General features: G+C 46.1%; 1 protein-coding gene across 4 annotated transcripts in view; it reads left to right on the forward strand.

The window, feature by feature from the left end:
* Positions 1 to 27,573, forward strand: part of Otud7a (OTU deubiquitinase 7A) — a 312,202-nt gene that overhangs the window by 271,522 nt on the left and 13,107 nt on the right. For all 4 annotated transcript variants that reach the window (XM_051206440.1, XM_051206439.1, XM_051206436.1 and 1 more), the window contains exons 5-9: positions 4,580 to 4,681; positions 9,736 to 9,863; positions 10,458 to 10,573; positions 14,236 to 14,363; positions 16,123 to 16,272. In XM_051206440.1, the coding sequence (XP_051062397.1) occupies positions 4,580 to 4,681; positions 9,736 to 9,863; positions 10,458 to 10,573; positions 14,236 to 14,363; positions 16,123 to 16,272 (624 nt within the window). The remainder of the gene's footprint in view (positions 1 to 4,579; positions 4,682 to 9,735; positions 9,864 to 10,457; positions 10,574 to 14,235; positions 14,364 to 16,122; positions 16,273 to 27,573) is intronic.

Below are 27,573 nucleotides of genomic sequence, written 5' to 3' on the forward strand. Positions count from 1 at the left end.
TTGTGGCCATAACAGTGTGGCCAGAGTTGGCTACAGCTCTGTTTCCTGGAAAGTTTAACGCCAGGGAGGCAGTGCCATCCTGCTGTCTGCTGAAAGAAGGAGACCCTGGCACTGTACTATACACACACACACACACACACACACACACACACACACACACACACACACACACACTACAGTAGCCATCTCTGCATAAGAACTAACTTGGAGTCCTTTATTCTCTGTCCCCTGTGATGGCAGGATTACTGCCATGTGTACCTGCAGAGGATGCAGATAACCATGGTAGCATCTGAGAAGTGCAGGCAATGCAAGCCACTCAATACCAGTCTGTCTCTTCAGAGGACAAACGTTGGGCGTGGCCTTCAATATGAGTGGCTCAGTCATTAGGCTAGTTGCTGAGGTCTGCTGTCCTATTTAACCTGTCAGGGTGCAGCTTTCTTTGTGGTGGATGGATTGCTATTTCATTGACATCAGCAAAGAGGAACAATTTCATCAAGGAAACATTAGACAGACCTTCAAGAGCATCCCTGAGTCCTGCTCAGAGATTGGGTGGCTAGGCTCATTTTGGGTTCCGTAGGAATTAGGGCTGGAGCAGGAGCCTTCCAAAGCCCAGTGGGCAGCCCAGCTTTCAGCTCAGCAGAGGCATCAGTGAGCTGAGCCCAGCACTGAGGAGACTATGTGGAGAGACACACACAGTCAACAGTTCTACACTGAGCAGCAGCACCGGAGACAAAGTCTCCCCCAAAGAGGTTAATGCCCACTTCTCATGTAATCTCCAGACACCTCTGGAGGCTAGATTGCAGTATTCTTGGGTGTCCCATTCCCACTTGATAAATGATAAGCCCAGGGTGTCACTCATGAATAATCATGATAATTTTGTTCACAAGATATTTAGCAAATTGAACTCATCCATACGTGTCAACAAGGTCAGATTTATTTCAGAGATACAAATTGGATTACTACCAAAGATAAGACACTGGCAGTCTCCTGCTCCCAAAATCAATAAAGGGGCTAATGGCAAATCTGTCTAGCCCAGTGAGAGGAGAGACAGTCAGAATCTTACTCCTTAATCAACCAAAGCTTCTGAGACTCCAACATTTAGACAGAAGAGGCCGGTCGCACTGCCAGATCCCTGGAAGCATCTGCAGAATCTGAGTGCGGGAAGAAGTTTAGTAAGACTTGAGATACCATAACTGTGATCTGGTTTTCACCAAACCCTTGACTGTGAACAGGGAAGGAAGCTGACAGCCTGATCTAAAAGACTTAGAAAGTGGAGCTAGGGTTTAGAACCACCATGGAGAAGGCTGCCAGCAAAGCAAGCCTGTATGAAAAGGGATGTTGTCTGCTCTGAGGCCATGGGAAGATTTGTTCACTGTCCACCAAAAGAAAGGAATCTCTGTCCTCTCTTGTCTTCCCTATCCCCCTCTGTCTGTCTGTCTGTCTGTCTGTCTCTCTCTCTCTCTCTCTCTCTCTCTCTCTCTGTGTGTGTGTGTGTGTGTGTGTGTGTGTGTGTGTGTGTGTGTGTGTGTGTGTGTGTATGACAGAGAGACAGAGAGAGAAGGGGAGAAGAGAGGTCTGTTTCTGTGTGGCTCCCTCTGTTTCTCTGTCTCTCTTTGACTGCCTCTCAGCAGAGTTTTTGCAGTACGTTATAAATGTAAAAGCATGGGGTTTAGAAAGCTTCAGGTCTCTCAGCTGCAGCAGAGACCACCAAGAGAAGTGCCTATTTGTGACTATCTTCCCACCACCCCTGTGAGGTCTGGGAGACCAGAAGAACTGGCATTGACAGGAAGCTCCTTCTGTTTGTTGTGGACAATAAAGTCTCTGATCGAGGAGCCTCTGTCCAGTGCCCAGGAAACTGTGGCAGCCATATGTGTGTGCTCACGGTGTACAAGGTGTGCTTCATGTGCATATGCATTGTGAAATGACTACCGTAGTTCTTAGACTGTCCACCACTGATGGAGATGTCATTCTGTATATATGTTTCTCATACTGGTTAATGAATAAAACACTGTTGGCCAATAGGAAAGGAAGATAGGAGGGACTAGGAGGAAGAGGAAAGAGGAAGTAGTTAAGGAAGGAGTCAAGATGGAGAGACTGGGGAGATGAGATGCCTGCCCCATTCCCCGGTAAGAAGACCAAGTGGAAATATTAGATTAACAGAAATGGGTTAATTAAGACAGAGCTAGCCAATAAGAAACTAGTACCTGGCCAACAGCATTATATCAAATACAGAGTCTCAGTGTTTGGGGCTGGCACAGCAGCGGGACAAGACCGGGCGGGCGGAAAAACCTTACTCCTTACACACCACCTCAGATAAGACCTCTCTCATAGTGGATTTCAAGTGTGCAGGATGCTTTCATTAACTATGGGAGCCAGGCTATACAGTAGGTCTCCAGAAATTACTCATCCTGAATCACTGTTAGAGTGTATGATTCATTTACATTTAGTATAAGTGCCAATATATATTTTAGTTTGTATGTATTTGTCCTGTTTAAATCTAAATCTCTTATCTTGCCTTTTCTTGTGAATTAGTAGGGTTTTTCCCCCTTTGGAGTTACTTAAGAACATTTTTTGTTGTTTTATTTTTTGGTTTGGGGGATATTTTTGGTTTTCTTATTCTATCTTCCCTTACCCTACAGTTTACAAAAATGTGTCTGTGAGTTACTAGCATTTGCCTATAAGTTGATATTTTTACCATCTGCTGTCCAATGGAAGGCCTTCAGCTTCACATCACGTAGTATAAACGCTAAAGTTCATGCTGTCACTGACATTTGTTTTAATTTACATATAATTTAATCCCCAAGAGACATTGCTATTTACAATTGATCAGTATTCACTCATTTTACCAACATATTTGTCTTTCAATTTTCTTTATTCCGTTTACATCCTCTGCTTCTACCCAGGATATTTTTTTTTGCCATGACTAATATGTATGCTATAGGTCCAGTGGTAATGAATTGTCTCTTCCAGTCTGAGTACAGAATTCCATATTGTTATCAGTTTCCTTTCTGTAAGAAACCATGCTACAAGGAATGCTTTCAGCCTATCAGTCAGCAGGAATTCACACCCTCACTTAGTGAAGAGTCTCCCTTTGTGGAATTCTCCTACAGTGTTTTGAACTCTTATTTTGTTTTGTTTTTCTGAGACAAGGTTGCTCTGAAGACCAGAGTGGCCTTGAACTCACAGAGATTCACTTGTCTCTACCTCCCGAGAGTGCTGGGATTAAAAGCATGCATCACCACCACCTCAGCAAGTTTTAGCCTCCCATTGGCATGCATGCATTCTCCAGCCTGTGAGAGTACTGAGCATGGGCAATAGATCTGTGCCTAGGTCATTTCTGAGTGTTTATAAATGCTGTTGCATTTTTGTTGTGACTCTCATGTATTATTGTGAATATGCAGAAATACAATTGATTTGCAAATATGTATCTCATCTCCTATGATCTTTACAAACAAATTACAGAATTTTGTAATTTCCATCTGAAAATAGGGCTGTTACCTCTTCCTTTCTAATCTGTAACTACAAATTCTTAGAATCTCTCACTGGGAGGCTGTATGGTACTGGTACGAGGGTCCACACAGATGCTCAAGTAGAGGCTTTCCCTCATGTAGAAGGAAAGCACTTGCTCTTTCACTATTCAGATGCTGCATAGGCTGACAGATGTTCCTTGTAAAGCTCCTCTCTAGTCTTAATCACAAATATGAGTATTGGTCTTTGTTAAATAGTTGTTCTCCATTTGTGTTATTGATTATCAGACCTGCTTCTTCTGTAGTTTATTGTGATGGGTTATGTTAATTAACTGATATTTTAATATTGAGCCAACTTTTCACCCTTAGAATCAGTCTCATATAGTCACACCATGTAATTCTTGGTGTCTGTATCTGAGAGCAGTTTGTTTACATGTTGAAATTTTTGCAATATATTCATGAGAAATTTCTGACTATATTTCTTGGTACCTTCACCTGTTTTTGGTGTCAAGGAGCAAGCATATTGTATAGTAATGGTTGGTTGATTGGTTGATTGATTGGTTGGTCTTTAAAACAAGATCTCACTAGACAACTCAGACTGGCCCTAAGTATGCAATCCTGCCTTGCCCTCAGCACTGATTACAGGCATGAGCCAACCATGCCCAGCTAGGATTGTTTGAGTGTGACTCAGTTCACTCTCTTTGATGCTTGTTCTGGGTGTTGCAGTGCATACACCACCTTGCCAGAGCTCGCCGCTATAGAGACTTAGCTCCCTTTAAGGGGGCATGTACATCTTCCCTGCTCCTGTGACCCTCATTCTCCACCAGTCATCTGGCTGTCTTAAATACTCTACAGACACAGAGACAAACTATGTAACTTTTGGTCTCAGGGAAAGAAAAGCTTGTTTTACCCTACCCTACCCCACCACATTTTTCTCTTTATAGTTTGAGAAAAGGAAACCTTTCATTGATATTTGGGACTGTGTAGCGCACACACACACACACACACACACACACACACACACACACACACACACACACACACACACACACACACACACACCTGTTCTCTGCCTTTCTGAGCTTCTGTTCTAAAGTGAACTTCCTTTCCAGGTCGCCTGAACTGGTGGTCTACTGTGTGCACGAGCTGTAAAAGGCTTCTTCCTTTGGCCACGACAGGGGATGGGAACTGCCTCTTACATGCGGCCTCCCTGGGTAAGCACCCCAGCACCAACAGAGGCTGGTAGGGCTCTGGGTCTATTCAATGCATGGTTAACACATAGAGCCACTCATGCTGCTGTCATCAGAATGCCTGTGACATCCTGGCCCTTCTGGTCAGGCTGGGTTGGTGACAAGACAGAGTACTATGGGGCAAATACCTGTCTTTCTAGGAGACCTTGAGTAGGATAGGAGGAGGAGCAGGTAGAAAGGGTACTCTGGGGCAATCTAAGAGGGCTTCCTGGAGGATCCTGGATCTTTACTGAGACTTGACTTGAAAGAATGGAAGAAACCATGGGCAGGAGACACACAGACAAAGCACAAAGGTGGAAATCACGGGGTGTTCAGAGGCAGAGCTATGCTGGATAAGGCTCCAGCAGGAAGACTTGGGAGCAGTGTGAGGCACAGGGAAGTTTGGAGGCTGCCTGTGGACAGCAATCTGTGATGAGAAGAAGGCAGATGTAGGCATACTCAGGTAATCACAGTTAGGTACACAGCGTATGCATTTGCTGCCTTCCCCAGGAAAACCCATCAGCAGATGCACAGCTGTGTGTGGCAATATTAAATAACTCTCGGTCTCAGTAGACTTCCTAGAATCTCTGTCCTCCCCTCCAGGACTGGTCTTGCCATGTGATAGGCAAGTCTAGATTTTTACTAGGGGCCTAAACATCAGGTTCATGGCCTTCATCATTCCTAAAGTACTGACTATCTTTGTCAAGGGAACAGGATCCCCAGATAAGAACATGGTTCTTATTATCTTTCCAATTAAATGTGACCTGAGCAAGGGCCATGGCTATATCATATTTAGACCACAGTGGGACCTGCTCAGTGCAAGGCAGGCCAAGAGGACACTGAAAAGAGCTCTGAGCAAAGTGCCTCAGCATGGGCCCAGAGATGCCCAGAGGCCCTGAGACCTAGATAAGTCCATGGGTGTGACAGCAGCAGTGGGAAAACAGGCAGCCACTCCATGCTTCCTCCCCACAGCAGGGACAGCACATTCTGCTGATGACATTAGGCATGTGTGGTTGATGATACACATCTTTAATCCCAGCACTTTAATCCCAGGGAGCAGATAGTTATGAGTCCAAGGCCAGCCTGTTCTACATGGTGAGTTCCAGGATAATCAGGGCTACACAAAGAGACCTGCCTCCAGAAACAATAAGGACAGAAACAAAGGCTGTCAAGAAATAGACTCTCTTCTCCAGGGATGAGCTCCCTGATAGACTATCCAGTCCCAAACTGTCAACCCTAAACATATATACATATAAGCAACACTAAGTGAACTCTGCAGGTGGTATCTATACATGTCTATGTGTATATGTTACAAGATGAAAGACTATGAATCTGAGAAGGAATTGGGAGACAGGAGGAGTTGGAGGGATATAAATACATTATTCACATGAAACTCTCAAAAGAATAAAAAAATCATTTAAAATTTTTAAATTAAAAAACAAAAACCCTCACTGCCCAGCAAGTACCCTAGTTAGGTCTTCATTCCTCAAAAGTTCCACAACTTCTCATAACCATCATCTGGGTACCAAACATTCAGTCACCTGAACTTGTGGGGTAAATTCACATGCAAACCCTGACAGGAACCCCCATTTTGACTGTTAAATCACTTGCAATCCTCTAGTGTGGTTAAATATGCCAAGGAGTATGTTTCCCGGTGTGGCAGCTGTTAGTGCTATGGGCTTTGGGATACTTGAAATGTAGCTGCTACCGATGGAAGCACTGTGCAACTCCATTGCACCTAGACGGTGAAGGCATCATGTGGAAAACAACATAAAATACCTTATTATTTATTCTTAATGATTATATACTTAAAATGATGTTTTGATATGTTCAACTAAATGAAATTTTGTTATTAAAACTCAAAACAAAATATTAAAATTTTGATTACTTTATTGCAATGAGCTCATAAATATAAACTTTTTTAAAAAAAAAATCACACAGTTAGATTAAGGCAGCCACTCAAATATTATACATCTGCAACTCCTTAGTATTTCAGTAAACTTCCATATAGGATTTTATACTTTCACTATCAATTACATATTTATGGAGTTATCCCCCACAAAAAAGAAAAAAAAAAACTATGGCAAAGTTGAAAGCAGAAAGAAGGAAGGGGGGGAGTAAGGAAATAGAATTTGTTATGCAGCCACTTTTCTCAGAAGAAAACTAACACCCCCAATTGAAGGCTACTCTTAATGCTGGCACATATTATCATATTATCACCCAGTCTAATAGGCCTGCTGTGTTCACTTCCAAATCCAACATTTCCTACTTAGCGTTTTCAAAATGTCTTTTTATTTTTAATTGACAAATAATAACTATACATCTTTATGGAGGGTTAGCTATCTTGAATTTTCATTAAGAATTTCCTATTTCTTTCCTCTCTAAAAAATGTGATTTGGTCATTGGGTCTTACTTATTACAGTACTCAATACTGCTTCCCTAGTGCTGTTCACTTTATTCACCTAAAGCCTGGAGAAAAGATCACAGGAGAGGAACTCCTGTCTCTAAGTCTCTTTGCACCTTGTTACAAAGGCTCTGATATGGAGATTCCTTGTCCTTCACATACATCATGTTATGGAGCCTCTGTCCGCAGCAGCACCACAACTGATACTGTTTTCTCTATGAGCACGGTACCCTCTGAAGTCTCCCTCCAGTCTTGTTCCACCTGCAGGAGAGGCCAGGCCATGGTTGGCCTGGACACAGGCTTGCTATCAATGCCCTGCAAAATGGGATGCTTGGAACCCACTGATCCTTTATTCCGGGACAGGTTGTGTACCCCAATCTAAAAATCCAAAATCTGACACTTCCTGGGCATCAACATGCCACCATAAGTGGAAAATTCCACACCATAAACCTTTGTTTCAAACAAAAATCACTTTTAAATGTAACAGAAATTACCTTTAGCTCTGTGCACAAATAAATAGGCTTTCTATCCCCAAGGAGTCTATGTATGTCAATATCCCCCAAATCAGAAGCTTTCCTAATCCCAGACATTTTAGAAAAGTGTTCTCAGCCTATACTTGCTTTGCATTTGTGCTGACACAGCAAAACTCCACCCATCCAGGACTACCAGAAGCATCCATATGACAACATCAGTACCAGGGAACACCTGCTAACCGACCTGGCCTGACTAAGCAGGATTATTGGGCACACATAGAAACAAGTCACTGGAGCTATAGAGATAGCTTAGTCAAGAGCCAGGACCAGAATTTGGTTTCCAGAGCCTGCTACACTGGGAGGCTCACAACCACCTCTGTCTAACTCCTATAACTGTGAAAACTGCATATGCAAGCATGAGTGCTGTGTACCTGCCTGCATGCATGCATGAATCTTTTTTAAAAAAATAAATGACATTTGTCCTGGAGCCAGTTAGGCAAATATGTTTGAAACAAGGAAACCCTGTGTGAGTAAGGCCTTCAAAGAGCTATGGAAGCAGAGCCTGTCCAGGGAATGCCAGAAGGTGGGAGGAAATGTGTCTGAAGATGAGAAAGGAACAATAGTGGTCATTTCTCTCCATCCATGTTGTAGGGAAAGATAAAGCCTGAGATGCTACTATGCCCATGGAAGTTTCTATCTAGAGGTCTATTGTCTATCTAGAAGATCACAGCCCACAATCAATTCCAGTCACACTCTAGAAGCTCCCAGCTCATTTGCAATCTAGAAGCTCCCAGCTCATTTGCAATCTGGCCTGTTTCTTCTCTGCTTCTTCTTCTCCATCCTGGACCTAACCACCTCTACCTCTTGCCTTTTTCTCAAATGCACCAATGCCTGGGAAGAGCTGTCTGCCTAGCATGGCAATTCAGCTCCCTCCTTCACCCATTTGAACCTTTTGTGGATATCTCCATCCACTCACACCATAAGGGATGCACCTGTCACACTGCCTTTACCTGCTTTGTCTCCCCTTGGGTTGTGAACATTGTACATTTTGTGCTCATTTAATAGCTACTCCACTTCTTATTTCCATACAATATATACTCACAGATTGTAGGAACTTTGTTGTGTCATGAATATTCCCAGAACCTGTGATGGATGGATGCATGGATGCATTCATGGATGCATTCATGAATGTATAGGTGGATCGATGGATGCATGCTTGTATGTATGCATGGAGGGGTGGATGGATGGATGGTAGGGTAGGGTGGGTGGTAAAGAGGTGAGTGGGTATGTGGCTGAATAGAAGATAAATAGGTGAATGGGTGGGTGGGTGGGTGCGTAGGTGGATTGATGGATGGTAGAGAGGTAGGTAACTGGGTAGATGGTATATGGATGGATGGATGGATGGATGGATGGATGGATGGATGGATGGATGGATGGGCAGACAGATGGTAAAATGGTGAAAGAGTGACTTGATAGCTAGACAGATTCTCCTCACCACCCCCCCTGCAGCCATGGCTGTAGCTCATTTCAATGCCCTTCTCATTCTCATTGGTTGGGTTTCTTGACCATGTCCCAGCCACCCACGTATGTACTCATAGATAGATGGCTTGGCCTTTTAGTCCCTCAGCACCTACCTCAAATGGAGTCCTTCTACCCAGGAAGCAAGGTTCCTGTAATGCTCCAGACATATGCAGTGGTACCAACTGACACTGCTGCTCAGAGAGCTCAGATGCCCTATGCTAAGACTTCACACATCATCTCCAGTGGGCCTTAGGGAAGCCAGAATCCTATTGGCCACACAGATGTGGGGCCCTCCATGAGGATATGTCACCTTGTCCCCATCTCTCACCCAAACACAAAACCAAACCTGCAGGAGAGGATAGATAGCCTTAGGTCCCAGAGAGAGGCAGTACTCGCCCTTTACCTGTAGGACAGGAAGTGCTGCTTCATTCATGTCTGAGCTGAAGGAAAGCACACATAACAGTGTGCAGTTGGAGAAGGGCTGCAAGCCTGTGATGGCAGTAAATAGCTACCTGGCATGGTAGTTCCTTCCTGTGCACCTATGTGGGAGGTCAACCTGCTGGGCTGTGACCCTTTGCATCTCCTTAGGCTCATCTTGTATGTCCCTTCCTCCTCTGTCCCTCCTGGCCTCCTGGCCACAGGAATGTGGGGCTTTCACGACCGGGACCTGGTTTTGCGGAAAGCTCTCTACACCATGATGAGGACGGGTGCTGAGAGGGAAGCCCTGAAGCGGAGGTGGAGGTGGCAGCAGACACAGCAGAACAAGGAGGTTGGTACTTGCCTCTGCTGGAGACGGGAATCCACATCGGGGCAGCTGCTGACTGTGCTGTATCCCAGAGGAGCCCTGTTACAAGCACAACCCAGGTGGACAGCAGCACCACCTTACTACACACACACACACACCCCAATCTGGTGTGGTTAGGAAAGTGCCTTCCTTCACATTTACAGTACCCCAGCATGGCTAATGAATTACGTAGACATGCACTGTTCTACGTATCCCTGGATCCAGAGGAAATCTCAGCAGCCCTTAGCCATGGTGACATTAACACTTTTCTCCACAAGAAGAATCTGTCAATATTTGGGGTAAAATGGCTTGATGGCCCTTTAAGCCATGCCTTGGTCAGCCCCAGCCAGCTTCACTTATCTCACATATAATACCCAGGAGTGTCCTTGATGATGGGAGGACTCCCAACAGCTCTGAAATCAGGGGCTGGAATTTCTGAAAATGCATTAAGAGTGGCCATCAGGGGACACTACCAGATGTGACCAGGCCAGGTCCTGGTGGGACTTAGGCCTTGGTGGGAGGAGGGGGTGAAGGCAGGTGACAGAGGCTGCCTCCTGAACCAGCTTCCCTTTGCGCCAGTCAGGGCTGGTGTACACTGAGGAGGAATGGGAGCGAGAGTGGACAGAGCTGCTAAAACTGGCCTCCAGTGAGCCTCGCACACACCTCAGCAAGAATGGCAGCGGCACGGGTGGTGGGTGAGTGCTGCCCTCCTCTCTGTGGGTCTTCCAGAGCTCCTGGCCACTCAGGGCCTCAAAGAGCTTGGGGAGGAGGGGAGGTGGCCCTGCATGCCAGCCAGCTGAGCAGAAGACAGGAAGTGTCCATTATAAATGAGGCCACATGGGAGGGGAGGGGAAGGGAGGCGAAGTTGGACACATGAGCTCATGACAGCTGCCCAGCCCTGTCTCCCTCAGGCTCATCATATAAAGCAAACAGTAGTAGGTAGGTGACTCAGGGCAAAGCCAGGCCTAAAGGTGGCCTGTGATAGTGGCCATTGACACGCTGTCATTGCATACACAGGGCTGTGAAAACACCAGCTGCTGTTTATCAAGTTATTCTTTAGTCTATCTCATGTGTGTTTTCAAGTCACACTGAAAGCAAGAGGTCATCAAACAACCCCAGCGCTTCCCAGATGGACTCCATGGGTAGGACATGTGTTCTTAGCCCAAAGGTCTTATACACTGTGCATTCAAGAATAGCTTGCTCCTGCAGGTCTGCTCCAGCATTCCACTGTGGGAATGAAGAGCAGGCCAGAGCAACAGGCACACTGTGGAACATTTGGCCATGAAACCTCAGAAGGTACATCTTTGATTTTTGCTCTTTTGTCTGGAAAGAAAAGCTATCACCCCAGAAAATGTCTCTGCCACAGCACAAAGAATGAGGACTGACACCAAGAACACAGATCCACATGTCCCCTGGCCAGCCTCAGCTTCACGGGCCAAGGAAGCATGTGGGCTCTCAATACCCCACCATAGTGGACCTGGTGCCCACTGGGCCTAGCCCTCTGGCAGCTCCAGCTGGAGGATGTGTTCCAACAGAGCCTGCAGTGGCACAATGCAGAAACCCATGATTCCTCTAGGCTGCTCATTGCTTCGTTTTAGTGAGATGACACATCAGCCCCAGTAGCCCATCCTGGATCCAGGCAGGCATATTTGAACAATTGAAGACCCATTCCTGAAAACTTAGCTCTTATCAATTCTGTGCCCTCCGTGCCCCAGGTGTCCCTTCCAGTCCAGTGTTTCCTTCCCTGTTGAACTTCCCACACTTGCCAAGAAGAAGACCAAATCTCTTCTGGAAAAGCACAAGTGGGAGAAAAGAGAGTAATCACAATCAAGTATGATAGTCTGTTTTCCATTGCTATAACAAGTTACCTGAAACTAGCTACTTATAAAGAAAAAAAGTGTACCATACTGTTTAGGGGATAAGAAAAAAAAAGTCCATCCAGTTCTTTAGTACTTATCTCCATTGGTTGAATCCAGGTGTGGAACCTACGGGAATCTATATGTTTTGTTTGGGGGAAGGTGTGAATATATGTGCATTGTCATGTGTGCAAGCACATGTATGTACATTCTCACATGTGCAGGCACATGGATGCATGTGGAAGCCCAAAGGTAATGCCTGTTTTCTTCGGTCATCCACTTCTTTATTTATTGAGACACATTCTCTCTCTGCACCTGGGGCTTCTGAATTTGGCTAGCCAGCTGGCCCTAGGAATCCCATATCTGTATCACAAGTGCTAGGATTACAGGCTTCCACCATACCTGCCTACATAAGCCTGCTTTTATGCCTGGGTTCTGAGGATCCTAACTCTGGTCCTCACAAGCACAACCACTGAATCCATCTGCCCAGCCAGAGCTATTTTTTAAAGCAAAACATGTTTTAAACATTCTTCTTGTACTCTCTTTCCTAAAAATCTCTACCTTCAAGTCATTTGATGGACAAAGCAGAGTAGGGTGTCTGCAGTGGGTGGGGAATGGGAGAACACAAAGGACTGCAGCAAGTGCCAAGGCCAGACAGGGTGGAGCACTGTTGAGGATGGCAGCCGAGATGGGAGACTGCTTACAGGCCAGGACACGGATTCCAATGAGTAAGAATGGTTCATAGTTCCAGGCAGTTCCCCACTATACAGGAGGAAGTTATAAGAAGGATGAACTTCATCATGACTAAACTGCAACTGAGAGTACTAGTGCCCCACGGCAGCTGTGGGACATGACTCACAGGCACCCAGCGATATATGTGTGCATGTGGTCCAGGGAACAAGGAAGCAATCCAAAGGAATGACATGGAGATGTTGTTAGGACACAGACCAAGCTGAAATAAGTGACGATGGCCAAATCAAAGCATATTCAGGTATCATGATCTCACAAATGGATTATTAATCATTTAGTGAAAGAATAAGGCCAGAACTCCATAGTGCTATCAGCAAGCTTGTGAAAGAACAGAGATGAGCAGGGGTTCTGAGTTCTCCAGTGGGACGTGTTGATTACAGAGGTGAGCAGCTCTGTGAGGGTGTGGCTGGAAAAAGAGCCAATGAGCAAGGGCCTACTTCTGTGGTAGGACAACCTGCACATCACACCACCTGAGAGGACAGTCTAGGACCACTTGGCTAATATCATAGAGACCCAGATGGGGAAAGTTCCACAAGACACCTGCCCTGTACTACTCAGCATCTTTAAAGTGCTGTGGTTGGGGAACCCTGGGCAGCATTGCAGACTGGGGCAGACTGAAAGGACCTAGGAGAAAGCAGCTTATGGTCCTGAGCTGGGTCCTGTATCTCACAGGTGTTGCTGTGACCACTGTGAGCAGGCCTAGTAGCTGGAGGTTAGCTCTTCATTTGGATGGCAATGTCCTGCTCTATCAAAGATGGCCTGGTAAACAAGAAGCATTCCGACCCCTCTCAGAGTAAAGAAGTGGAAGGCTGGAAGGCTGGAAGACTGGAGAATAACTTCCAGATAGTTCTGTGTGATGTTTTGTGGTTTCTGATTGCTGGCACATTTTTAACTATCAAATAAAGTTTATTGACCACCAAAGAAAAAGGCAAAGTAAGGAAGGAATGAACAAATGAATAAAGGATGGAATGGAGGAAGGAATGAAGGAAGGGAAAAAAGGAAGGAAGGGATAGAAAAAGAGAGAGAGAAAGAAATAGGAAGAAAGGAAGGAAGGAAGGAAGGAAAGAAGAAAGAAAGAAAGAAAGAAAGAAAGAAAGAAAGAAAAAGAAAGAAAAGCATAATGCACTATTGGATCTCCCCAAAGGCATGGTGCATTTCTTAGGATTTACAACCTTTGTTCTAGGAGTGATGAAAACAGTTGGCCCAGCACTCTGCACATGGAGCTCTTTCCAGCCACCCGAGGCCCCACAGCCATCCCCACTCCCTTGATGTCTTCAAGGAACTGATTCCAGGAATCTCAGGATACCAAAAGCCATAGAGTCCATCACCCCCTGCATCACATTTAGGAAACTTACACAAGACCCCACCATCTACCAGCTATGGCTCCCTTCCTTGGAGAGTGGCTCTGTTGTTGAGGGGCATATAGGTCACCACCTTCTGCTCTACTGTCTCAGTCTGAACGATAGCGATTCCTGGGGCCTACTCTACCCCTGAGGCTAGGAAGGACGTTGGACCCAGGATGGGAAGGTTGTGAGCGTGCAGCTGTTCATTCAACCTCCTCCTCCCCTCAGGGCAGGGTTCATGTAGCTTTCTCATGACCTCTTCCCGGAAACTGTTCTAGAGAGTTCCTCAGACCTTGATAGACAGGGCCCAGTGTTTGGGGGTGAGCAGCCCCCTACTCAGGGTCCCTCCTCTTCTGTCCCCCACCACAGTCTAGTCTCATGACAGGATCACTTTGTTTTGTTCCCTAGTGTGGACAACTCTGAGGATCCTGTATATGAAAGCCTGGAAGAGTTCCATGTCTTCGTCCTAGCCCACATATTGCGGAGACCCATTGTGGTGGTGGCAGACACCATGCTAAGAGACTCAGGTGGTGAAGGTAGGATCCTTAAGGAGCCATATTTAGTGGTGGTCCAGAAAAAGTGACATCCACCTGCACATAGGCAGAGTCATCATGTCACTCTGAGACATACATCAAGATGGCATAATTCATGTATCTCTTCTTTCCATCGCCTGCCCTGCATGACACTAGCAGGTGACTGAGAAATCTGCCCAACCACCCCAGACAGCACAGAGCCCCGGGCCCTATTCCAGGGGTTCTTCAGGATGGAGTTTTAGAGAGGAGAGGTGGAGGGAGGGTATGGGAGCTCTAGAGGGTGGTGAAGAATAAAGAACTGCAGGGATAGCCAAGCTGTTGTCATCCACTGAAAGCCTGGTCCATGCATGACTTCTTCAATGACCCCTCCCTCAGCCCTTCACACAGCTAGGTACACTGAAGCCCCCAGTATGGCTAGACAATATCCCATCAGGTTCAGCCTGGATAGACCCTCACATGCCATCCCCAAGCCTGAAGCTTCTGTAGGAAGGATGCCCGAGACTCCACAGGGCTGGTCATGCGCTGAAGAAGCAGAAAAGAGGAGAGCCAGGAGCTGTCACCAGATCCCTGCTCCACTCAGCAGACCACACTCTTCCCAGAACTTTCCAGCACCCAGCACTTCCCACAATTTCCATTTTCCTTGGTGGCACTGGGGCAATCCAGTTTACTCTTGCTGCAATTTTTTCCTTGTTTTGTCACTTCGAAAGATGGCATCATCTACATCATCTCTTTACGTGACATTTCACTCGGCTCCACTTAAATGTTAATCTGTCCCAGAGCAGAAGTTATGAACCTCCTGGAGCCCTGCCAGCCAGGCTTCAGTCTTCATGCCAGAGAAAGACCACCCTGGCCAAGGCTGCTCTGAGGGCAGGGGCTAGCAGAATGTGTGTCCTGCCCAGCACTGGAGCCAGCAGCCAGCTGCAACCTGTTCATGTTCCTTCTCCTTATTACAGCCCTCAAAACAGGATTCTTATAGGTATACAATTGTCCTGCCCAGTACAGACTGAGCAAAGAGTAGGGGAGGGTAGACTGCTTCCCTTGCATTCACAAAGCCCTGGTTCCATTCCAGCACTATATAAAATGGGCATGGTGGTACATGTGTGTAATTTCAGCACTCAGGGGGCCAAGTCAAGAGAATTGGAAGTTCAAGATCATACTCAGGTATGTAGTCAGTCAGGGCTACATGATACCCTATTTTAGTGGGAGAAAGAAAAGAAGGAAAAAAAGAAAGAAGAAAGAGCTACTGCCTGGGGCGGGTGTTCACAGACACAGTTTTCAGGTTTCTCTTCCCTTGTAAGAACATGAATAGGATGGTGTCTCATCACACAAAGATAGCATCTCTACTTCTCCTGTTCCACCTGATCTGCAACTCAGTATCAGAGCCATCTGGCTTGTCCCTTCTGTTCCATGGAAATCATTTTCAAAACATGCACCAGGCACACTCAGGAAGTGTAGGTCCTGCCTGTGTGTGAGCATTCGAGTGACACCAAAAGAGAAAGGACAGCGTGGATTTCTAGATAAGCTAGTGGGTGATATTGCTGACCATCTTCGGCAATGGCCTTAGCCCTGACCCCACCATTCTTTGGACTATGGTGTGACTCTCAGGAGCAAGCTACCTAGACAGGTCACCATGGCAACCTTCAGCCCTGACCCTGAACACTAATTCTTTCTGTTCCCACATCCTCCCCCTCCTCCCATCAACCCACCCCTCCCTCCTTCTGTACTCCCTTCCCCACTCCCCCCCCCGTGTCTGTGCCCACAGCATTTGCACCCATCCCATTTGGAGGGATCTACCTGCCCCTGGAGGTGCCTCCCAACAGGTGCCACTGCTCGCCCCTGGTTCTGGCCTATGATCAAGCGCACTTCTCAGCACTTGTGTCCATGGAACAGAGAGACCAGCAGAGAGAACAAGGTTTGTCCAGCTCCTGAAACACGATGGGTTAAGGTGGTGTGGAGGGATGGAGGAGGCAGTAGAGATGTGGTATGCGTGGACAACCGCTTAAAGCACATGCACACACAAGGAACAGCCATGGCGTCTGCATAGCCATGCTCAGGAGGTACACATGTGTGTTCACTAACAGCAATAGTATTAGAGGTAAGGGTCCACCTAAACCACTAAGGAAATGAGGTACCACTGCCTGTACTTAGCTGTTGGTTTCTTTCATGGACATATGTACATTTTCTATATTGTAATTAATTTTGACTGACACATAAAATCATGTGGATTCATGTTGTATTTCAGTGCACATGCCATGTAGTATTCCAGTCAGGGAAAACATAGCTACCTCCTCCAACATTTATTACTTCTTATGCTGAAAATGTTCAAAATTCTTGCTTCTAGCCTTCTGAAATACACCCTGTGTCTGTGTCCTTAGAGGGGCTTTTGACTGTAGAACTAATTATTGATAACGTTCTATATGAATTTTTATATAGATGCAATCCACCTTAGATGGAAACAAAGTCCCTTCAGAGCAAGTATTGGCAAGTTGTGGCCCAGCACGTAGTTTGCAAATAGTTTTACTGGCACATAGCCAAACTCATTGCCTGACGTTTCCCCTGTGGCTGCTTTACAATGGGGCAATGGGGCAGCAGAGAGAGAGAGAGAGGGAGAGGGAGAAGAAGAGGGAGAGACAGGAGAGGGAGAGAGAGAGAAAGTGACCTGCTGGCCTCTGATATCCATTTGCTAGCACTGCTCATGAAAGGCTTGCCCACTTCTGCTTACACTAGTAAGCTTTTGAATCAAAAAATCAACACTTTGTCTATAGATCACTATAGCCAGGTTTCCTGCAAGAAGCTATCTCAGTGCTGATGGGCCAACTGGACCAGCGCCACCTGCTGTGCACAGTGCACAGTGCAGCTATTAGTAAGGCATTTGTGGGGTTGACTTATAGTCACTGTGCTGTAGCTGATGGCAAAAAGGACTTCCGTTTGCTCTTTCTTGTTAGCTATGTTGGATATGTGAGTGTCTGAGTAGAGCGGACAGGCTTTAGTGTTGCCACTCTTATTTTCATTACCGATTGAGATTTTCCTCAGGGAGACTGAAGGTTAAGGAGATGGCATGTGTTTTAGGGTTCCTGCCCTTGAATGTGGTTCTAGGAAACCCCAAGTTGTTGGTTCAGGGCTTCCACAAGCTGGAAGCTCAGGGTGACCATCCTGACTCTACGCTGAGTGTATAAAAGCCTCTACCTCCTGCCCCTTCCTGTGGACAGCTGGCAAGGTGGGACACAGACAAATGTCAGGGCCCTAGCTCCTCCAGCCCCTATAAAGCACCCTTCCACATATGTTCTTGGCCTGATGGCCAGTCAGAGAGTCAGCAGGTCTGTGGGATGGGATCTGAATCCAGGAAGTAGAAAGATCCATGCCCCCCTCCCCAAAAGCCAAATCAAACCCCAGCTCACGTGCTGGGTCCCTGCATCAAAGGTAACAGTCGATTGGTTGTTCATTACTCTTCCTCATCCCTCCCTCACTACCTGTGACTAACAAAAGAGGCTCTCCATCACCAAAGCCTGGAAGGAATCTTGCTTTTCCCTGACTCAATGCCTCCGGTGGTACCTGCCTCCTTCCCCAGGGTTTTGTTTTGCTTCTGTTTTAGCTTGGTCTGAGATGAGGTCTTCCTCTGTTACCCAGGATAACCTCCAATCCCCTGGACTCAAGTGATCCTCCTGCTTCAGCTCTCCAGGTTACTGAAACCCTATACACATGAAGGCCACCACCCTTCACAACTGTAGCCCTTGCAGGGCAAAATAAGCCTTCCTCAGGGTGTGGCTTGGGCCAGGACTGGGCCTCCTTGTCTAGTGTCCCAATCCCCTTAGGTCTGCATCAAGTTCACAGTCTCAGGTGCTCCCAGAGGTCTTCCAGGTGTGGCCTCCAGATGCCTTTCCAGTGAAACGGCAGCTGTGGAAGGTACTGTTGTTGCATCCCTCTAGGAAATGTGGCCGAGTGGGGGTGTTTCACCCTGAGGGACAAGCTTTTTCGAAAGTCTAAGTTCTAGCCCCAGAGTGTAGTGCAGATAACTCTTGACTTCTGTGGCTGTCTGGGTCCCTCCAGGGCCCTGTGGGTCCTGCCTCCTAGGCCACTATTCCCCAACAGTCCTCACAGGCCAGGTTAGAGCCCTGGATAGTGTGCAGGGTCAATGGGACATATACCTCTATAGAGCTATTACCAGCAGTGGCTCTGCCATCAGCCAAGAGAGACAGTGCAGACGTACTGACATCCTGGATGGCCCAAAGCCTGAATACATTGTCCCTGTGTGTAGCCTCCCCCACTGTAGGCACTCACCAACTTCAGGCATGGCAGCAAAACCAGCACTTGATATTTCCATCTTTCTCCATGATGTCACTGTGGCTCTAGACCTTAGTGACAGGCATTTGATTACTTTTATTTACTTATTAAGTTAAAAAAAAAAACTTTCTGCTTCAAGGAAGTACTTCCCAGCTTCTCCTTGCATGCAGGTCTCAGTCTTGTCATTGCTACTTTGTATTTTGGGGTCCATGGATAAGGGATGATATGCACAGCACAAAGGTCCCTGAGCATCAGCCAGACAGCCCAGGTAGCTACTGACAGCAGACAGCTAAAGACAGTATCTACTGTGTGGGCTCTGTGCACAAAGGGATGCTTCACACGCGTGAGAGGTGGGAAGTTTCCTCACACAGCTCAGAATAGCCCAGTTTCGTCTTATGAATCGTTGATTTATGGAATTTTCTATATAATATTTTCAATCATGGCCGGCTATAATGAAACTGCAGAAGCTTCAGATGAAGGAGTTCCTGCCTCACCATTCCATCCCCTATGCCACCCACAGAGAACTGGTAGAAGAGCCTCTATTCCCCACTGTCCACATTAGCCCTAGGTCCCTTTATTCTGTGACGGAGGGACAAGAGTCAATCCCTCAGACATGTACTGAGCAACATCTCAACATCCTCCTTAGACCTCTCTCTACTTTTTAGGGAAAGGAAGACACAGGACAAGCATTTAGGGCCATAATGGGAAGAGCAGGTAGATGGGGGGGCACTTAGAACTGGTCTTGGGGGGAGTCAGTCATGATGCAGGGACAAAAGTACCCAGGACAGAAGTGTAGGCTGCTATAGAATGCTAATGACCTAGCAGAGCAGGCCCATGTGTCTAGTGCAGTGCAGAGTGACCATGGGCTGTCTGTCCAGAGCAGGGCATAAAAGGCCTGAGCTGTCCAAAGCAGGGCAGAACAAGCCTGGGCTGTTGAGGACAAGGCTTGGGACAGCCTCAGGCTGTATACCCAACCAAAAGCCTTTTCTTCCTACAACTGCCTCCTCACTGGGAAGAAAGGCATTCTTTCCTTGAGGACTTGTGCTAAACTGAGCTTCCCATTTGGGATTTCCTGGTTATGAAGCAGCCTGAGAAATTAAGTATAGCAGAGGAAAAGGGAGGTTCTGTGTTTCTGAGCAGCTCCACTGGGAATTGTACTCTCTTGCTAGCAGTGTCTGCTCATCAGAGAAAGGCCCAAATAACAGAAATTGGATCTTTACCAACAGACCTCATTTGGGAACACTAAGCTGGCTGCTAGACTCTCAGACAGATGAGTGGCTCATTCCCCTAGCAGTCAAGAATGTCAGAGGCCCATGGCTGTTGCCTATGGGTGCAAGCCCTACCTCATGGTCATTCACACCCTCTCCAGTTCAAGATTCAAGGGTAGAGTGTGCTTGTCTAGCAGTAGCCCCCAGCAGCTGACTCGATGGCACAGCCCTCTGCTTCTATGCATACACCTTTCTCTTCTGCAGCTAGGGTCTAAACAAGAGCCTCCCAGACAGCTTCAGAGCCTGGGGTCACCTGACCTTCCAAACCAAGAGCTTAGGCAGCGGTTCTGTGCCCTGGCTCTGTACCTAGTGCCACCTAGCATTACACTGCCTGAAAATACCTGTCAACCCTCAAAGATGAGATTCTGGGCCTGTAGAGATGATTCATTGGTTAAGAACTCTTGCTGCTCTTGCAGGGAACCCGGGTTCGTTTCTCAGTTCTATGTAGCTCACAACCACCTATTACTTCAGTTCTAGGCAACTGACACCCTCTTCTGGCCTTTGAGGGCACTAGCAATCATGAGTTACACATATATACATGCAGGCATTTACAGCATGCACATAAAATAAAAATATATCTCTAAAATTAAAATTAAAAATGAGGTCTCCCAGAGTCACCATACCAGCCCCATCCCTGAGATCAGCCAGCTCTCTTGCCCTTGTCTTTTCCCCTCGCAGTACACCCTACCACCAATTGGACATCTTCACAGGAAACAAAGCCCGGCTCAGGCTCATAGTGACCTAGGTTGGAAGTGTTTGCCTTTGTAATGCCTTGCTGCCCAGAAGCATATAGCCCTCTACCTGGAGCTTCCAGAGTGCCCCAGAACCAGTCTCTAGGTCCCCCATGATAAACCATGTGGTTGGACCTAGGGTCAGGGCAGAGATCCAGGATCATCACAACTTGCCAGAAAGCAAGATACCTGTGTGTTGTCAGAGGGTAAGTCCAGTTGGAGAAATGCATGATGGGCAAGCAAGGATGGCAATGATGGACTAGGGGAGAAGGGAACAGGCCTCTTGAGGATGACTGCATGCTGGGGTTCTCCTCAACATGTGGGTCATTGGATCCTGTGGGAACTGTCATTGGAGGAGTGTAGGCCAAATCCTGTGTCCCCATGAAGTGCAGAGAGCATGACTCTCTGAACTGAGGCACTGCAGTTTATTGTGCAGGGATTATGGAGTGAGTGGTGTTTCTCTGAAGTTGATATCTTTCACCCCCAGTGTGTTGCAATGTGACTGTATTTGCAGCTAAGTTCTTTAAAGAGATTAAAACTCAAGTGGCCCCTGACCCAGTACACTTCTATATGGAAAGGAGGTCATGGTGTCGTGATGCACACCTGTAATCCCCAGCACGTGGGAATTGAGCAAGAGGACACCACATTAAAGCATCCTGAGCCTGGGCTACATAAAGAAACTCTCTCAGAGAGAGAGAGAGAGAGAGAGAGAGAGAGAGAGAGAGAGAGAGAGAGAGAGAGAGAGAGAGAAAGGGAAAGGCCATGTGAGAGTAGTCATTCCCAAGCCAAAGGAGGATGTCAGAAGAATGTGCCCTGATGAAGACTTAGATTCCAGAATGTAAAGAGATACACCTCTGCTGTCCAAGCACCAGGCTGTGGTGGTGTTGAAGTGGCCATGAACTTTAATGAGACCAGTTCTTCACACAAGTAAGAGTGGTTAAGTTTAGCCAAAAATTCACAGAACTATAAGCCAAGCCACCCATTACCTCCTCATCTTCTTTCTCTAAAGACTTTGACCTACAGTGATCCTGGTGCCTCTGGAGGGATCTTCCTCACAGAGGGTAGATCCCAGCTCCAATCCTCCCTCCCCTGGTAGCACCAAGCCACAGCATTGTAAGGACCATGAGTTGCGTCTACACGAACTTCCAGGGAAGCCAGGAGGCACCATGAGGCAACATGAGACACCATGGTGGTTTGAGTGGGCATCCCTCCATAGGCTTACATGCCAGAATCCTTGGTCCTCGGTTGGTGGTACTGTTTGGGAAGGATTAGGAGCTGTGGACTGTGTGAGATTCCCAGTACTCTCAATCTGTTTCATGGCTGTGGATCAAGATGTGAGCTCCCAGTTGTCCCTTGGCATCATGAACTCTAACACTCTGAAACAGTAAGCTAAATTACTCACTTTCTTTTCTGAGTTACATTGGTCATGGTAGGTAGGCACCAGTAAGCATGAAGCCAGGGGTCCTCGCTTTTTGCTTATGGCTTGTTCAACATGTATTTGCAATTCGACTTAATAAATAAATACCTTAAGAGCTTTCACAGAAGAAATGGGAGAGGACTCATTTTCTGTGGCCATGCAACCATGGGAGATGATGGGGAAAGGCATGCTTGGAATTCTCTGCCACCCTCATATCTCTCACTGTGTTCGCCCAGCTTGAACCCAAGACTTGAGGCTGATAGGTTCCTGAATAAGCCACAGGATGACCCAGCACATGTCATCACAGCTAAAGGCAGACATGCTGTCACACTGCTGCAATTCCTCTTCCCTTCTTGGTAGAAACTCTCCTTGCCTATGTGTAGTAAGTAAGTTTTATATTATTTGTTATTATATGAGAAGTTGCTTTGTGGCTTCAGTGTAGTTGAGTCAGGGTGGACCAACACCCAAGCTTTATCTGGATAAGCAATGACCACCCTGAAAACCCTCAATGTTGAAGACTTGAAGCCATGTGTCACTTGCCCAAGAAGTATGTGTAGTTAGACCAGAACCATTGTGGACACCAAGAAGACCCTGGGGGATGATTGGTGAAGTAATATTGCTCGGCCCAGACCTTGGAGGGGAGCCCAGCAGCCTTATAGGTAGGAATGTGTCCTTTCCAAGCCTTTGTAGGAAAGGTCTCCTGAGTCTCATGAGCATGGCTATGGAAGGTTAATAACAAAGGGGGTGGGCCCCCTGGAAGAGCTGTTTCAAACTCATGGAGTGCTTAGATGCCTTTTAAAAGGAGGAAATCTGGGCCCTAATTATCCAGAGGTTTCTGACTCAGTTTACCACAGTAACTTCCTTGGCCAGTGTATGCTGTATTCTGATGGTCTGTCACTGTCTGGACCCACCATTTAATCCAGGTTCATACCTGAAATGGGGAGTGCAAATTGAGGAAAGAAGCAGACAAGAAACGAGATAGAGTCAGGAGGGCACCTGGTGGATACCAGGATCAGCCCAAGTTTATTGTTCAAAGATCTTTTATACACCCATCAAAAGAGGGAGAAGAGGCAAAAGACTTCCTTTCCAATGATACAAGGAACAAACAGAGTAATTACCTCTTCAGTGCCCAAAACATAAAGTAACTATCTCCTGAGTTAAGTATTCTGTTATTCAGGAAGGACATGCAGAGACTACCTTAGGCCAAGCATCCTGTTGAATCCACATCTTTGGCCAGACATCCTTGTTGTTTTACCTTGGAGAAGCAAAGGCAGGTAAAAACTCTCTGACCTTAAGTCAAAATTGAATGCAGTCAGTTCTGTAGGTTCCCACATGTCACCTACTCAATGTATGTTTTTCCTGGTACCCCAGTCACCAAATGCATCTCCTGTTATAACAGAAAAAGAAATTTAAAGTGATATTTGGCAGACTCTTGAAGACCCAAGTCACCCTTATGATAAAAGCTACTAAATTTAAGGGCACTTCAGTAGCCTCTGTAAGACTATAAGAATGGGGAGTCTCCCAGTTTCGGTCGGTACCCCCAAGAACTCAATGTCCAGTCCAGTTGCTGCAACACGCAAGAGGCTTTAATGAACAGGAAACACTTGTGTAAATGGGCTCCCTCAGCATGCAGGCTAGTGAGAAGCATCATTTTCCAGGCACAGGTATTTTTAAAGGCAAAACCCACAAGCTTAGGGAGGGGATGTGACCCTCTGTCCATTGAGTTTGTGACCCTTTGAGGGATCTCGCTGTTAGGGTCAACAGACCTTAGGGCCTGGGGGAGGGGGTGTGCTAATTAATCTTGTCTGGGCAAACCAGAGTTGCAGCTTTCTCTTTGTTTCTTAAGGACCCTATTTACCACCTGCTGACTCACTGAAAGAAGGGGCAATGTGAATTCTTGGTATCCTGCTATCTCAGAGCTGGTGGTTAGCAAATTCCAGGAGCTAAGTCACAGTGGCCTTGGTCAGCTTTCTGGGTCAGACTGCCCTTCATTTCAATTATTTGGGTTCCATTTCATTTCTTTGCTAGTTTAAGTCTTTCACCTCAAAATTGGATAAAATATGTTCCAGACTGTAAGTGGAGACCCCACCTCACTCCTCACCCCCTCCTCCTTTTCCTTAGCAGTGTGACTGCACACACCCAACCTCCTGGTGTGTAACAATACATACAACTTTTCTTCGCCTAATCATATAAGGGCCTTGCCTGTACTCAGTCCTCTGAAAGAGACCTCTGCCTCCTTCCAGCTGCTGCTGCCACCTGCAGCCATCTCCACATTCAGGTATCCTCCTATCTTCCCCAGGCCAGACATGTGACAGAGACAAAAGTTGTAGCTGGTAGAATGGTCCAGCTACAGCCAGCCCAAGTGGGAAGGCCTCTGCCAATTCTTTTAGGACCTTTTAAATAGAACGTATGCATTTCCTTAAAAGCTCACACAAATGATGACCAACTACTTTGTCCAAGGGAATTTATGCTGGTCCTTTGGCCTCATAATACCCTAGTCCCTGGTTCTTCATCAAGCTACAGGAAGCAGGCTGCTGTACCCATAGGCAAAGCTCCAGTGAGATGCCATGTCATCTTCAAATGGGCCTGCAAGGGGAACTCTGTGAGAGTCTAGCACAGGGCATTTCATTCTGACTTTAGAGCAAATGGCTGAGTTATGAAAACACACAACTGGCAAGAAAGCAGAGAGGCCATGAGATTTGCTGAACACAGGAATCAAAGAAGTTTGGAAATCAACACCAATAGGCCTTGCTCACACTGCTTCAATGCAGAGTTTTCAACTTCACAAAGATGAAGAGACACTCAGTGGAAACCATACTTGGAATTTTTAGTTTAATCTTTTTTTTTTTTTTTTTTTTTTTTTTTTTTTGCCTAAAATGCACAGTGCACCTCTCTCATGATGCTGGAGTGGCATCCAGCATAGCTCCCCATCAGCCCCTGCAATCAGATAGAACTCTGCCTGCACTCTGTAGTATACTGATGTTCAAAGTGCACAGCAGGGTATAAGTAATATAGATTTCCCTTTATGGCTTTCTCCACTTGTGATGGACTTATGAAAGCATAACCAACCCTATCACAAGTCAGGAGGCATCTATACAATAGACTTACAGGTTGTCCTGAAATGAAATTACTTTCTATTATTTGCTGTTTTGAAGTAAAGTCTATGCAATATCCTAAAGGCAGCTAATTGTGAGTGAGCTTCCTATCACTAGATCAAAATCCTCATGATAGCTAACATACAAAGAGAAAAACCTTGTTTGGGCCTAAGGGTTTATACATCCCCCTTGACAACCCATTGCTTTGGATCTCTCCTGAGCAGCCATTATGACAGAAGTAGAGTGAAGCAATCCACTTATATCACAAGCCACAGAGCAACAGAGAAAAAGAAAGGCCATGGTCCTCAAATCTCCTTCAAAGGAACATACCCAGTGGCCAAAGACCTAGGCCAAGTCATAACCAGCAGGCCCCACTCACTATACTTCAACTCAGAGTTTTCAGCTGTACAACAATGAAGAGACACACTTAATAGAAACCATACTGGAGTTTTGATCAATGAGGCCCACCTCCCTCAGGCTCTATTCTCCCTCAAAATCTACCACCTCCTAGAGCATCACCCTGGACTTTGAGTCTTCAACATCCCAGAAGCTATGTCCTAGTTTAGTTTCTTGTTGCTGTGATAAATACGGGGGGGGAGGGGGCGAGGAGGCATTCTGTTATTCACCTTATAACTCTCCATCATGGAGGGAAGCTAGGAAACTCGGCAGAAGTCTGGAGGCAGGAATTGAAGCAAAGACGTGGAGGAATGCTGCTTATTGACTTGCTCCCCATGACCTTCTCAGCTTTCTTTCTTAACCATTCAGAAACATCTGACAGGGTGGTACCACCACTTATGGTTTGGGCCCTCCCACATCAATCACAATCAAGATAATGCCTCATAGGATCACATACATGCAAATCTAATAGGGGCATTTTCTCAACTGAGGTTCCCTCTCCACAGTTTATACTAGCCTATACTAGTTGAACAAAAAGGACAAACCAACAAAAATTGATCCTTTCTCAACTTGACACACAAAGAAATGCATCACTATTAAACCATAACCTCCCCTCTCTTGTTTGCCCCACAAATTGTGTTACTGATATAAAATATAACATTATGGTAACAATTTTTTTAATTTTTATTATGTGTACAGTATTCTGTCTGCATGCTTGCCTGCACACTAGTAGAGGGCAGCAGATCTCATTATAGATAGTTGTGAGCCACCATGTGGTTGCTGGGGATTGAACTCAGGACCTCTAGAAGAGCAGCCAGGGCTCTTAAACTCTGAGCCATCTATCCAGCCCTAAAATATAATTTTAAAAATCCTACAGTCCTTGAAACATTCAAACACTTTAAAAGTCCAAGTTTTCTTTTACAATATCCTAAGTTACTCAACTGTAGTCTCCTATAAAATAAAAAAATAAGTCACATACTTCCTTATTGCAAGAGGGAAGAAGCAGGGCACAGTCACAAATCAAAACCAAATTCCAACAGGGTAAAAAATTCATTATCAAACATCTGGGATTCACTAACGATTGTCTCAGCTCCAAAATGCTTGGGAACTCCACTTCTTGGCCTCTGCATCCACAGTCTCATAGGTTCAGGCCAGCTCCATTCCACACCTGCTGCTGTTCTTGGTGATCACATCACAGTCATAGCATCTCTGGTATTCTGGTATCTCCATTGCAATTGGTCTGTTATATTCACCAATGGTCTCCCTTCAGGGATTCTGACTCTGTCACATGGTGCCAAACTTTGGCTGTTCTTCATGACCCCTTCAATCCTGCAACTTCTATGCCACCAAAATCAGAAATGTAGGAGAATCTTACATATTCTCTTACATATTACCAAGTTCAGCTTCCAGCTTGGCCCACTCTGGACCACAGCTTCTGTGTCCTGACCCTGAAGAAATACTCAACTTAATAATGAAGATCTCAACTTAATAATCCTCTTTTTTAATCACAGCTGATTTCTCAGCCACAACTAAAAAGCATCAGTCCAAGGAAAGTGAAGGCTTCTCTGTTAATCAAATCTGATTCTGCTGGGCAGTGGTGGTGCACACCTTTAACCTCAGCAGAGGCAGGTGACTCTCTGTGACTTTGAGGGGCAGTCTGATCTAGAGGTAGTTCAGGACAGCCAGGGCTATCACACAGAGAAACTCTATCTCTATCTCAAAAGACCAAAAAAAAAAAAAAATCATAACTAATTCTTCCATATCTGACCCCCCCAAAAAAAGATAAAAAGATTCTTAATGTAAATATATCACATGAATGGTCTTTATCAAGTCTTTGCTTCCCATGAAACTTCACAAGCCAGGCCTCTATCATCACAAGTTTAACAAGGCCTCTGCATATCTTTCTCAACACTCCCATAGAACCACCCATTAAGCTCTGAGTTCAGAACACCTCCATAGTCCTCCCCAGAACAGCGTGGTCATGTCTGCCACAGTATAGCCCACAATAGTGGGACCAATTTCTGT

This window comes from Phodopus roborovskii, unplaced genomic scaffold (genome assembly GCF_943737965.1).
Source record: "Phodopus roborovskii unplaced genomic scaffold, PHOROB, whole genome shotgun sequence".
NCBI classification, from domain to species: Eukaryota; Metazoa; Chordata; class Mammalia; order Rodentia; family Cricetidae; genus Phodopus; species Phodopus roborovskii.